The sequence below is a fragment of the Crinia signifera genome, chromosome 1 (genome assembly GCF_055691185.1).
Source record: "Crinia signifera chromosome 1, ASM5569118v1, whole genome shotgun sequence".
In the NCBI taxonomy this organism is placed as follows: Eukaryota; Metazoa; Chordata; class Amphibia; order Anura; family Myobatrachidae; genus Crinia; species Crinia signifera.
In genome coordinates this window covers 189744030-189759081 of record NC_139217.1, presented here as the reverse complement: position 1 = coordinate 189759081, position 15052 = coordinate 189744030, and the positions used below count along the sequence as shown (strand labels likewise).

At 42.5% G+C, this 15052-nt stretch overlaps 1 protein-coding gene across 1 annotated transcript in view; it reads right to left on the bottom strand.

The window, feature by feature from the left end:
• STPG2 (sperm tail PG-rich repeat containing 2) overlaps nt 1-15052 on the bottom strand; it is a 575709-nt gene that overhangs the window by 290144 nt on the left and 270513 nt on the right. Inside the window, exon 12 of the mRNA XM_083179066.1 lies at nt 14216-14381. Coding sequence (XP_083035192.1) covers nt 14216-14381 — 166 coding nt within the window. The remainder of the gene's footprint in view (nt 1-14215; nt 14382-15052) is intronic.

Here is a 15052-nt window from a genome sequence, read left to right as displayed (position 1 = left end):
ACAAACCGTAATGCCCATTACATATTTGCCACATAAGTGCTGCTTACTTACGTGCTCCTTGCTAGGGGGTTCTTGCTTGATGGCACCATAGTACCCATTACACATGATGCCGCACACCATAGTACCCATTACACATGATGCTGCACACCATAGTACCCATTACACATGATGCTGCACACCATAGTACCCATTACACATGATGCCGCGCACCATAGTACCCATTACACATGATGCCGCGCACCATAGTACCCATTACACATGATGCTGCACACATAATGTCCCTTACACATGATGCTGCACACATAATGTCCCTTACACATGATGCTGCACACCGTAATGTCCCTTACACATTAAGCCACACATTATGTGTAATGCCCCCACATACCGCCACTTGTAGCGTCTATTAAGCAATTCCCCAAAAGTGCCACTTACTGTAAATTTTTATATGAGCCTTCGCTGCTGCTGCAGGGAGAGATGGAGAGTGGTGCAGCTGCTTCTATGGGGAGAGGAGCAGAGCGCAGCGCAGAGCACGCTCTCACTCCCCTCCTGGTGTCCCCTCTAGCCGAGTGGACATTTGAAATATTGTGCACACTGTTGTTGTGCGTGGCGTCGGGGGAGCACGCCAGGCGCCGGCACCACATGATTAAAGGGGGGGTGGGCTGAGGTCAAAGCGGGGAGAAGAATTGGAGCGGAAGCTGCAGGGGTGACAGTCATTGAAGCTGGGCAGAGAGCAGGAGGCTGCCCGGCTGTATTCAGAGCACTGCAGGTCACGGCTGTTTGAAATAATACCCCTTTCACAACAGAAAATGCAGGGATTTACCCGGGAATATGGTCCCAGGATCATGCAGGGACATTCCCAGGCTGACCCCTTATACACCAGCCTAGTCCCTGCATTTTCTGGTGTGAGGGGGAGAGACAACCACTCCCCTCTCCCTACCCCCCTTTAGCTAACCAGCTATATCTTCGGAACCAACTGACCCATTTACATGAGACTAGTATCATATTGAAGAACTTTTGAGTTGGCTTTGAATGATTTTGGTCCCGTGAAACTGGGCTGTTTGGTTTCAGAGAAATCTGCCCTCAAAGAACATAAACAGTCATGAAATTACATTTAAGAAATGAAAAAAAAAAAAACGGTTTAACCTCAATATCCCTGGAACCAATTAACCCATATGGATCCAGCCTGGTATCAGATTGAAGGCCCAGCGATTTGGGTTCGACTGGGATCAACCTCAAGCTTCAGGGATGCCGAAGAGGGAACTGGCAGCCGTTGAACTGGGTGGGGGCCGGAATTAGTGGGTCCCATGTTATCCTATAGGGAAAACATTCCAGATTTGCCTGGCAGTATCTCCGGTTCCCAGGGGGCTAGAGACACGAAGCTGGGCTCGTTGGAAAGCCCCATCCCTCAGCTACAAAATGGGCTAACCCCCTAGATTAGCCTATGCCGAGAAGGTGATAAGAAGGAGTAGATCACTGGTCCAGTCAGCACAAAAAATCTGGTAAAAAACTCAGATAACGGGAGTTTTACCGCATCTTTGCTTTGGAGCCTTCTGCCCCAGAGCTGCATACAAGGATGCAGAAACTAATACTGTAATCTGTGATATATTCAGCCACCTGCAAGATTAACTCAAACCGGCCAATACAGATTCTAATGAGAGGCCAAATAAACACCATAATCTGACAGGGATCCTAAACTCATCCCTACCCCCACAACGGCGGTGACACAATTTTATTTTTAGAAATAGGGGTTATCAATCGCTGGATGCAAAAAGGTACAGATGGGGCAGGTCCCATCTTGGCAGGGGATGGCAAAGGCGATGCCAGTCACCATCCTCCACCATCTGCATAGCGAGAAGGCGGCGCGCGCGCACGAGAGGCGCGCGTGTCCCCTTCTGACGGCGCTTCCAGCCGCTCCCCCGGGTCACCATTGGCTTGTCAGTGGTAACCCGGGGTCCCCGCCGCCTGCCCGCACCCCCCCCTAACCCTGTCTGTCTCCCTGAGGTGGAGACGGATAGGGTTCCCGTCGCCCCGCCGACGGAGATTGAGACGCGCGTGAGACACACGCGCTTCTCAGTCAGATGGTGAGGCAGGCCGCTGGATGATCGCCAGCGCTGACGTTCTGGCGATTCGCCAGCAAGGAATAGGCCTGCCCCATCTGTAGATAACAAATTATCTTGAGGGGGGCGCTTAAAGAAGAGATGTGTGATCAAGCAGCAGTTTGAACAATTAGGGGCATTACTCCATTACAAAGTGAACAAAGAAAACAAAAAACTGTGCTAAAAAGGTGTTGTAACCATTAATAAAATATACAAAGTAAAAATATATATTATAAACCCAATAAAACTATATCTGAATTAAAATACAGGTGACAAAAACAGCTGTAGTGCATACGGTACCATATATTTTTTGGATGTCCAATTAAGATGGAATGTGTGTCCGTGTCCATTCCTATGTTGCCGTGCTCGTTATTATTTGCAAAATGGGGTTGGTTCCAGTCCACAGGGTCCCTTGGTGTTGGCTTTATGGTGGATGCTTAACCTCTGCTTTATGTAGCCTGGTGTAAATGGAGGGTCCACTTTGAAGAATGTTGAAATCCCCCAATATGGTAGAACACAGGCTGGTCCAGTCAGTGGACAATGGATGATGTCATCAAAGAAGGTAAAGCTGCTGAGCTCACCTATTAAGATCCACCAACACGTTTCGCTGTATACCCAGCATTATTGAGGTGTGTGTATACAGTGAAATGTTGCTTTGCAGGAAGGGTATGGCTTTGTGTCCAGACTCCCGTTGTCGTCATTTTGGGAGTCAACGACTCACGGGCTGGCCCTGGTTAGTGCTGCAACTGTAGTGCTGGCTCTTACACTGCGGCAGAAGCCAGATGCTGCATTTATTGTTACATTGCAGCTACTCTCACTGAGCAGGAGCTGGCATTTTGGTGTTACATGGGTGCGGCCCTTACTCCCTGCTGATGCTAGTCAACTATTTTTTATTTTTCTTATTTATATTCTGAATGTCTGTGTTATAGTAGTTGTGTTTTTTGTTTTTTTTTTACAATATATTTTAACTACTTGGCCCCAAATGATATTATTTTATACACAATTAACTTAATATAGACAATGTAATGGACAAAGCAGTAGACAACATGGTAATAAGAGAACATTTACAGTGCACTCACAGGCAGCTGGTAACTGTGCCAAGTATAATCACTTAAGCTGATTGGCATCACAAAAGCTATTTAACATGCCAGTCAGTGACATGATTAGTTTAGTCTAAACTGTTAAAGCGCAATTTGACTGCATTTTGTAACTAAATGGCGTGGACTGATGTGCTTCTTTATTGTATTATAATGAGCACTAGCAATGTTTAGGAATATGGGTATAATTAAAAAAAATGATGTTCATTGTAATGACTAATGTAAAGCTAAATAGATATTTCAGAAATGTGTGCTAGTATTTGGATGTCCTCAATTAAGAAAAGTTATTTTGGTGCAATTGCAAGGTTGGACAAACACAAATGGAAATAGGTACCAATGAATGTGACCTTTGCATGGCAACCTCCAATATCTTAAGGTTGTTCCAATCTTTACAAGCATAATATAACATTAGGAGAGTAATGCTGAGCTAGTATTTCACAGTCCAGCAACGCACTCTCCATCTATGGAAAAGGAGGTGTCCACCCCACCTATCACCTACAGCGGTAAAAAGCAACATGGAGGTGGGAGGGTGCTTGGCTGATTTAAAAAAAAAAAAGCAATGTAATGTAGGTGAAAAGTCTTTGAGTGTTCGCTCAGTTGCATCTCCTCTTACTAAAGCAATATTTGTGAGCAAGAATCGCGAGAGCCTGTTGAAGACAGGTAGAAGGGATTGAGGCCTACAGTATGCAAAGCTTGCATAGACAAAGATACACCTCAAAAGTATCCTTTGTACCAGATCTAACGCTGGTGTAAGTGCGTACTGATAATGATGATGACTATGAGAACAACTTATGGATAGGGCGTTGTGGTCTCATAGACGAGTACCACTCAGTATATGGGCATTTACAGACACAAGGTTTAACTCTACATTGGTCAGTATGCTGTGATAAAATTACAGAATTAACAATAAAATACAGATTTATCCTCAGATGAACTGGTTTTGGAATGTGGTTGGGAAACACCCCAGGGGGGAGGATATTAAATAGCCATTTCTAGGAGGACAAATGATCAAGCAATCAGTTTAACGTATGCACGTCAATGACCAGACAAGCCTAAATTATCTTTTATCCAGATGGGAGTATGGTAATCAACAAGTGTCATACATGCTAATTAACAGGGATGTGCAGCTTAGCAGAATCCATATCCTGGCAAGAAGCACAGGCATGAAGGATACTAATCAAGGCAAATATGAACCATCAAAACACATTTCTTCATAATTTGTGTTTTGAATCTGCAAGTTTAAATTCAGAAGCCAAAATTGCATATGGTGTGGGAATTATAAACCACTGCTGTGCAGAGAAGCTACAGTAATCATCTGTATTGCATAATGGGGCTTATAAATGTCAGAATAATATCATAGGTTCTATGCAAATTGCATGATGTCCTTATAACTGAATGGTGAACCAGAGGCGTAACTAGATATTCATAGGCCCCATAGCAGAAGGGCCCCCCTATTTAGCAGCTGATGGTTATAAATGTATGTAAAACATATTACTTAGACAGTAATGATGGGCCCACTGCAGCTCTGGGCCCCATAGCAGCTGCACCCCTTGCACCTATGGTAGTTAAGCCCTTGATGGAAGGTAATACATTTTTAACTATGTTCTTAATTAGTTCTGGTTCCCATCCATTGGGGTTTTTTTCTTCTTACATCTTCATAAACACTGACCTACAAGGAGAACGTAAAAAACCTGTTTTATTTAAAAATTGGGTGTCAATGAAATGTAGTCCATCTCATGCTGTCAGTGGCGTAACTATAGCACCGCAGCCCCCGCGGTTGCGGGGGGCGCTGTGCATGTGGGGGTGCCGGGGGGCTGCGGTGCTATAGTAATGCCCTGCTCCGCTTCCCCCGCAGGCTTACCTGTCTGCGTGTTTCGGCTCCCCTCCTGGCTTTAAACAATTCTATGGAGACAGACCACGATAAAATGGCCGCCCCATAAAGCAGACAGTTCTCTGAAACTGTCTGCGGTATGGGGGCGGCCATTTTATCGTGGTCCGTCTGCATAGAATTAATTGAAGCCAGGAGGGGAGCCGGGACGCACAGACAGGTAAGCCTGCAGCGATGGGGGGGGGACCGGGCGCCCGGTGGGAAGGGGGGGGAGGCACCCCCCCATTATCGGTGGGGGGGGCACCCCAAACCAAGCTACGCCACTGCATTCTGCATTAACCAAAGCTGAAAGATTATATGAAATCTGTGTTATACTGCATTTTGGCAATTCTTATCTCTTTTGATATATGACTTTTTGTACTTTTGCAGGGACGTAGCCAAAACCTTGTGGATCCCATAGCAATATTATGAAGCAGCCACTGTTCCAATGCATTGAGAGAAACACCTCTCCGAAGGGTAGATTTATTAAGCTCGGTGAAGTGATAAAATGTCTGGTCTTTATAACTGACCAATCAGCTCCTACCTGTCATTTTTCAAAAAAAGCCTGTAACTTCACAGTTAGGAGCTAATTGGCCGATGATAAAGTACCGGCCACATTATCACTTCACCAAGCTTATTAAATCTACCCCCGATTCAGTTGTGAATTTAATGCCTAATTTTGCCGTCAATCGTTTTATAAACGTTAGAAGTGTCCTACAGTAGTTAAAGTTATGCCTTTAAAGTCTATTCTATGAACAATAGTACTGCTCTAGTACACTTGACATAAGATATTTAGGGTGACATTGTATGGGATGCGTTGTTTTTTTTTCCGATTTTTTTCCGCAAAAACGGCCGAAATCGCATGTTTTTCCATTTTCGCTTATTTAATGAGCTGCGAAAATGTGAAAAAAGTGAGATTTTGGCCAACAAATTTGACATTCTGGAAATGCGATGGCTGTTTTTCGCAGCACATCGCATCCAGATGTTTTCACATTGAAAAGTATACAAATCGCATATTTAATGGTATGCGATTTGTGTAAATGTGTCTAAAATTCGCCCAAAAATCAGACCAGGTTCTGATGGGCGAATTAGCCAGAACCCTGCACAGATCATTGAGATCTGTGCATGGTTCTGTTTGAAAAAAAGGGTTAACCAGTGTAAAAAAAAAAAAAACAGCGCGGGGTCCCCCGCCAGAGCATAACCAGCCCCGGGCTCATTGAGCCGGTGCTGGTGACATAAAATCACGGTCCCCGACAAATAGGGGTCCCCATGATTTAATGAAACCAGCACCAGGCTCAAGGTCCGGCGCTGGTTCCCAAAATACGGGGGACAAAATGCTCCCGGCTGGTACCCGCTCACGGACTGGAGAGACGCAGAGATGTTCATCTTCCACGCCTCTCCTCAGACTGATTCTATTGGCCGCCTAGCGGGTCTGGAGCTGAAGATGCCGGGGTCGTCGCCGGGGACCAGGTGAGTAGGATTTCCTTCCTCAGGTACCCCTTAGGATTACTACGGATCCAGGACCCCTGAATCTTCAGCCCAGGAGCCCTGGAGCCCCGGACCAGCCCCGGAACCAGGACCAAGGCCCCGGAACTGGACTCTTCAGCCCTGGAGCCCCGGACCAGCCCCAGAACCAGGACCAAGGCCCCGGAACCGGACTCTTCAGCCCTGGAGCCCCGGACACCGGACCCCAGATCCAGGGACCGACCCACGGGCTCAAGGTAGGTAAGTATCAGTATGTGTGGGCTGTGGATGTATTAAACGTTTATTTTTCTGGGTGTCAGTGTGTGTTTTATTTAACTATTTCTTGTACTGTGGAACTACAAGTGCCAGCGGGCCCTTTATTGCCCCGCATGCTGGGACTTGTGGTTCTCCAAGTCCCAGCATGTGGGGTAGGCTTGCTGGGACTCATAGTTCTACAGTATAAGACAATAGTTTTTATTCTTTTTTTACACTTTTCATCAGCCCGATGCCCACCGCCCAGAGGCATCGGGGACAGCCCGGACTTTCAGCATGGGCTGGTAAGTCCTGGAGGGGGGGACCCCTTCTTTAGGGGGTCCCGACTTCCCCAGGACCCCTGCCCATGCTGACCAGCCAGGGGGATAATGCTTTGGCCGCGGGACCTTATATAATAAGTGTCCCCCGGCTGTGGCATTACCCTGCTGGCTGGTTGAGTCTGGTGCTGGTTCTTGAAATGCGGGGGACCCCTAGTCATTTTGTCCCCCGTATTTTGGGAACCAGCGCCGGACCTTGAGCCTGGTGCTGGTTTCATTAAATCAAGGGGACCCCTATTTGTCGGGGACCGTGATTTTATGTCACCAGCACCGGCTCAATGAGCCCGGGGCTGGTTATGCTCTGGCGGGGGAACCCGCACAGTTTTTTTTTTTTAAATTGCGATTTCCTGCAAATGTGCGATTTTCAGACCTGAAAATCGCACATTTTCAGGACTAAAGAAATCGCATCAAATCGCACCTATTCGCACTATTTGTGCTGTTTTTCGCATCTCATTAAATATGCGAAAAACGGCCCAATCTTGCGATTTTCAAAAGTGCGATTAGGTGCGATAAAAAACATGCGGATTTTACTGCATCCCATATAATGTCACCCATAATGTCATACAGTTTAAACGAGATTTCAAGACCCACTTCTTAATTAAACCCAGTATTCTCTCATCCTAGTCCTCTGTTCCATGTTCACTGTCTAACCCAGGGATGAGGAACATTTGGCCCTCCAGCTGTTGTTGAACTGCACATCCCAGCATGCCCTGCAACAGTTTTGCTATTTGGCCATACTGAAAGTGTTGCAGGGCATGCTGGGATGTGTAGTTCAACAACAGCTGGAGGGCCAAAGGTTCCCCATCCCTGGTCTAACCCATCTGTGCTCCCTTGTCTGTATGCCGCTCCCCATTAGACGGGTGCCGGACGGGGTCCCGACAGTCGGGATCCTGACAGGCATTCACCCAACGTCGGGAACCCGCTATTTTCCCTCATGGGGGTGCACGACCCCCATAGAGGGAGAATAGAATAGTACTGTATGTCTGTTTTAAAAATATAGGAACAAAGTGCAGAGGTGCAAATGTGTTGTTGTGACTGTAGTGATCACATTTGAAAACCCTTCGACATATAATAATACATTTAAAAAAGAACATTTTAGTAGGAAAACTTATAAATATACTGTAATGATATATATGTAGTGTTGATTGCAGGTTCACAACATTAGCACCCTAGTACTAAAGTTCTAGAAAAGTGTTATGCAACAATCATCTCTTTTTGTTTTATAAAAGTTTGAAATACTTTATACTAAATGACAGTTGACACAAAAAGTTAAAAAATAGCATCATTTTTTGCCAGATTAATAAAAAGTGGCTCCTATTTTCTTCTATGTTCAGGTTTCCCTACATGCACACATTGAATACCTTTCCAGAGCTGCTAGTGACTCTACTGTATGAAGTTTTCACCTTTAGTTTTCTGAAATGATTCAATCTGCCTTAGAACATAATGTTAAAGTGTCTCAAACTAGATACAGAGGAACTGCAATCAGTCTAGTACAGTATATGTTCGGCAAAGAACATATTTTTAGAGACTTTGATATTTTCCAGCTAGGATAACTTTGCATTTTTACATAGGAATACATTGAATCAAATCTTTGTAAAAAATGGTATGTGAATTCCTAGTTTCAGAACCATCTTTGATTTTTTTCCCTGTATTTCAAGCATGGGCGCATCAAGAGAGGGGAAGGCATATCAAATATGGCAAAATGCTTGAAATAAAGGAAAAGGAAGCCACTAAATTAGTGGAATATTGGGCGCTAGTTAGTAACAGTTATAAAAACAATATTTAACCTATAGTGGTTTGAAATTTAATTGCTTAGTATTATAGCTTGCAGTTCTCCCTTGTGTACCAGTGTGGATACACCCAGTCTGTTTATCACCTGACTTTTTAGGGTACAGGTTCTAGACAGATATATAAAGATAATTAGAAAACGAGAAATGGAGTATCTGCGCTGTTTTTTAGTTTATTTAATAATTTGCACCATGGATGAAATCACTTTACATACACAATTTTTATCTGTTTAAGAATATTTATTTTCATTTTATTTGTATAAAAAGGAATTCTAAAACAGTACAATTTTTAAATAGGCGGCCACCTACAGATATAGAAAGAAGTATTATAGCGATTGCATAAATATTATTTATCATGCAATCGATATATACACATGAACAATTGTATAAAGGATTGATTTCACATATAGAATAAATCACATTTAAATAGAAAAAAATATATATAATAAAAGTAAATTTAAATTTTCAAAAAATATAATAAAATCAAATTATATATAAAAAGCAGTAAACTTTGTGACTTATAGCCCCAGGATGGCGAAAGCTGTATAGCTAGTCCAGGTATCTAGAATTCTGGACAGATATTATAACTTTTGAAGAAAGACTGAACTGAGCGGGTCACTTTCCATATAAAACCTTTTAAGTCTTTGGTTAAAGAGACAGTCTTTTCCAATTAAAGATGATTTTATACGCAAGATATTCTGTACGCACACACTTGTAACTGTAGATGACTTGGCAATATATGCCTTTTGGAATAAAGTAAATTTGCACAGCGGTGCGTCTCTCACCTGCACAGATTGTGCGTGGATACTTGTCCCAGCAGCGGGATGTCTTGCTGCATATACCGCGCTCAGATGTCTGCACGGGCTGTGTAGATAGTTGTCCCAGCAGCGGGACGTCCAGCTGCACACACTGCGCTTTGATGTATGCGCTAGTTGTGGAGTGTCCCTCTGGTGAGCGGGGTGATCGGGGAGGACGCCGCGTAGATGTTGTTGGCTGGCGTCTCACTCACCCGTAGTTGGAATCCAACAGCTGGCGCTGCTCTCACCTGCGCCGCTGTGTCACCTATTTTCTCACCGGAGTTCTCCTAGCAGCTTGGCTGGCGTGATGACGTAAGGCTTGGTCTGTTTTTTCTCCCAATGAACTTGTGTAGGTAGGAATAAATGTGGGAGATTTATCGGAATCCAAGCTCACCAGAGGGACACTCCACAACTAGCGCATACATCAAAGCGCAGTGTGTGCAGCTGGACGTCCCGCTGCTGGGACAACTATCTACACAGCCCGTGCAGACATCTGAGCGCGGTATATGCAGCAAGACATCCCGCTGCTGGGACAAGTATCCACGCACAATCTGTGCAGGTGAGAGACGCACCGCTGTGCAAATTTACTTTATTCCAAAAGGCATATATTGCCAAGTCATCTACAGTTACAAGTGTGTGCGTACAGAATATCTTGCGTATAAAATCATCTTTAATTGGAAAAGACTGTCTCTTTAACCAAAGACTTAAAAGGTTTTATATGGAAAGTGACCCGCTCAGTTCAGTCTTTCTTCAAAAGTTATAATATCTGTCCAGAATTCTAGATACCTGGACTAGCTATACAGCTTTCGCCATCCTGGGGCTATAAGTCACAAAGTTTACTGCTTTTTATATATAATTTGATTTTATTATATTTTTTGAAAATTTAAATTTACTTTTATTATATATATTTTTTTCTATTTAAATGTGATTTATTCTATATGTGAAATCAATCCTTTATACAATTGTTCATGTGTATATATCGATTGCATGATAAATAATATTTATGCAATCGCTATAATACTTCTTTCTATATCTGTAGGTGGCCGCCTATTTAAAAATTGTACTGTTTTAGAATTCCTTTTTATACAAATAAAATGAAAATAAATATTCTTAAACAGATAAAAATTGTGTATGTAAAGTGATTTCATCCATGGTGCAAATTATAAAATGCTTGAAATGCTAAATGGACAGAGGTCAAGATCAAATTTAATGTAATGTAACTAAAATGCTGGAGCATAGAATGAGACCTAATACCAATAAAATGAGATTGCATGCAGGGATAAACCAAGTAGCAGGTGTGAGTATCAGCAAAAAGTAGGGACTACATGTTCGCCATCCCTTTCGCACCTAGCCGTGCGGGCGGGGGGGCACTGGGCGGCAGCAGGGGGGGGGAGGGGGAGGCGATAATCGGCCGGTGCCTTGTGAGTCAACTAGAATAAGGTCCCATGTCTGTCATTTTGCAACAAGTAAGCACTTTGGTCACATGGTCATTTTTGAACAAAGAAGAGTAGTTGGGTTGTAATAGCGTGTACTCGTATAACTTCATATGTGTTGGTGTGATCATGCAAAACCAGGCTATGAAGACATGGACATTTAAAATATAGTTATTTGTAGATTCATGTTTTGCACCTAGGACAGGGTAAAGTACTGTAGATGCAAGTGCACACTGATGACTAGTAAGGAACCAAGTGCACACATGTACAAATAAATGGATATTTTTCATGCACACTTAGGGGTCCATTTTGGTTCATTCGCAATGAACTGAAATCGACCCCTGTCTTGATGGTCGGGTTTGCGCATTTGTGCACATGGTGCAAACCCCGACTGCGAAAGGCCTCAGCTATTTACACTGTTGCTGGGCCGTTCTCAGCGGGGAGTCCGGGGGGCGGGACGGGGACGGTAATGGGACATTGGAATACCCAGCATTTCATGGTCGTACCCATGATAATGCTGGGCGTTCCCATGCAAAATGCAGGCGGGATGTCAAATGACATGACCAGGGCCCAAGGTACCTGCAGCGGCTTCTGATTCCTTACTGTCCTACTCGATTACTACAAACCCCTGAAGAAGGACTACCTACAGTACCCAGAATCTCCCTGAATTCATCTGGGGGTCGAGCTTTCAACTTTGTTGCTCCAACTCTATGGAACTCTCTTCCTCGCACAGTGCGAGAAGCCCCCACTATAGAATCCTTTAAAAATAGACTAAAGACCTACCTATTTACTCAAGCATTTCACTGATATCTACTGTTAAGCTTGTTTTGTATTTTGAGTTGAAAAGACAATGGTACAGCACTTTGAGTCCTATATAAATATCATTTTTATTATTATTATTATTATAAATGACCCCGCCGACCCTGTCTTCGCACCGGCGTCCGCAAATATAAATCACTCTCCACTGACTTATATTTGCTAGCCCAGGAGAAATCATTCGATGGTCGCCGGTTCTGCTGCTGCGGGCACATGAGAGGTGATGTGTTTCCATAACATATCCCCTCGCATGGTTGCGGGGGGCTGGAGGGGTTTCAGTGGGGTGGGCACTCTGGGACTAGGTAAGCTGTGATCTTCGCAGCTTACAGAGTAAACCAGAATTAGGCCCTTAGTTTCAGCACAGTACAACATGTGTATATGTATACATATTAACAGTACTTACAACTGTGCATCAAAACCAAAATGTAACATGTAAGCACCGTGCTTGGAAATGGGGTATGTAGGAGCAGAATACAATTACCACCAGCACTAATGCTTACAAACACCAATTTAAGCAGAAAGCACGAGTTTTGACATTTCTAGAAATACATTTTACAGGTAATAGACAAGTTAGAAAAGAAGTCACATTCTATGGGAGAAAAGTAATGGTGGATTACAAAAAGGACAATGGTTTTGTCAAGCGCCACTTACAACTGTGATACTTTCAAAAGATGTTTCATCTTCACTAAATGAGTGACATTTTTTTCTATTATGAATCATTTTCTTTTGCCCCACATAGACGGCATTGTGTAGTCTTTGATTCCCCCTTTGTTCATTTCTAATTCCAAAGCTTAATCTATTTTTAACTGCTGCCTGTAACAAAGGAAGACTCCTGCAGCTCTCTGTGTATGGCACATAGGAAACCATGTCATCGCACATGTCCAAAAGCCTCTTAAAAAAATGTATAACTGGATACATTATTTTAAATGAAACAGCAAATATATACACTTGCTAAAGTCTCCACACTAGATGCCTGAATTCTACCAATTTTACTAATTTTGATGAAATAAGGTGCCTGTTGTTTTTATATCATTCCACTGCTGCGTACATGAAAACAATTCTGTCCTAGATGACACAGAGGGGGTCATTGGCATATGGAAAGGGGCATTATTTGGATAGAAGGATTCATGAGGAATGTTCCCTGCAGTGTTAATGTTTGCTAGAAGCCTTTTCAATTTGCACAGAAAAGAAACAATACAAGACAAAATTTTACTTTCATAAAGATATTGGGTTTAGCAGCTATATTTACATGTGGGTTAAGTCAAGATTATTTTTATAGCATAACTGCCAAAGGAGAAAAAAAAAATTGCAATAATATTTGTGCTCTATAGTTTTTCAGATAAAAAGACACGTTTACGTACACAGCAATAAATAGAGTGAATTTGTGACGAGACATAGGGCTAAATTTACTAAGATACCCATACCAACCAATCTGATTCTCTCTATTATATTATAGAAGGTACTAAATAAATAAGTAGAATGTGATTGGTTCTATTTGTAACATCCCATTTTCAATAGCACTCCCATCTTAGCATCTTACCATAATAACCAAGATCAGATCTTCTGTCATCAGTCTACTGTACACACTTAAAGAAAAACAACCGGAACTAAACATTTATTTTTGGATGGAGTTCGGTATGAAAAATATATTTCCAATGATCCAATAGCATCCTAAAGGTCCATACACACTGGGCAACTATGCCCAGCGTGTATGGACAGCGATGACCGCTGTCATCGCTACGGGGAAAGCCGCTCAGTGCATATGCAGATGAGCGGCTTTTCTGTCGATGTTGCAGGAGCGCGCAGCAGCGCTCACCGCTCATCGCCGGGCCATATACACTGGATCCCAGTGTGTATGGGCCTATACTGGATCCATCACCATTCCATGTCACTCTTTCCTCTTTCTAGTTGTTTTAAGTGGGAGTTAAGAAACTGTTAATTAATAAATAATAGATGTTGCACTTAGAACCTGGTTGCAAAAAGTGCATTTTAATAAACACGTAAAGGAAACAGAACTTAGTCCTTCACAGCTGCTTTGTGGCGGTGTGCAAAGTACAGCATTATTCATTGATTTTTTTTCTTCAAAGGCTTAGGACCATGCCTACCATAGTTTGGACACACCCTCTGTCTTTACCGAGCATGCAGTGTAAAAGTCTACTACATTCCTCAGTTGCAAACAATCATTTCCATTCTATAATTACATACAGCATATACAAACACTATCACTGGTGCAAAAGTGAACAAGAGGAACCTTAATAACCTTTTTACCTGGCACTTGGCAGTCATCTTGCAGAGTAAAATTCCTTGGAACTGCAGTCAGGAAACATGCTTGTTTCCTTTTTCCCTGGACAGTCCTAGGTGGTTTGTATCTTCCTCTACTGTGCAATTTTTCATACGATTCACAAACGTTATAGGACCCTGGAGGTGGTGCATCCTAAAATGCAAAAATATAATAAATAAGATACCATTTTTTTTACATTGCATTATAAAAGTTATGTTGTAATGCTTTCAATACTATATACAGGCAGCTATTTAACAATTCTTTACACATTTAATATCACATACTGTATGCATGGCAATAAAACAAAAAAAAATGTAGATTCCTCTGAAATAACAACTATGGGTTAACCTTAAGTACTACAATTAATTGTGCGTGCGTTAGGAACTCTTGGATCAGTATTTAATTTGAAAATGAGTGAGTCAATGTACCAGAATTCTTAAATTATGAATAGTGCAGCCATTGCCTGGAACTCTGGATGACTTAGAGCCTAAGCTGGGCATTTCATTATACAGTGTCACAATTTTGACAGAATTCTTAATAATCAGATAGAGAACATTTTAATTTTTGACCTTAATGACTTAAAAAGCTATATTAGTTGTCATGCTATTGCTTAATGAATAAGAGGTCACATTATGGGATGCCATTACTCACTGAGGTAGATTAACTATACAATGCTCATAAGCAATTTGCTCACAGTATGAGGTGAAGTTGCATTCACTAGACAATATTATTATTTTAATTACAATTCATTAAGAACTCCAGCAATCACTATAAACTATACAGTAGCAATTGCATAGTTTTTGCTATCTATGGGAATGAAAGAA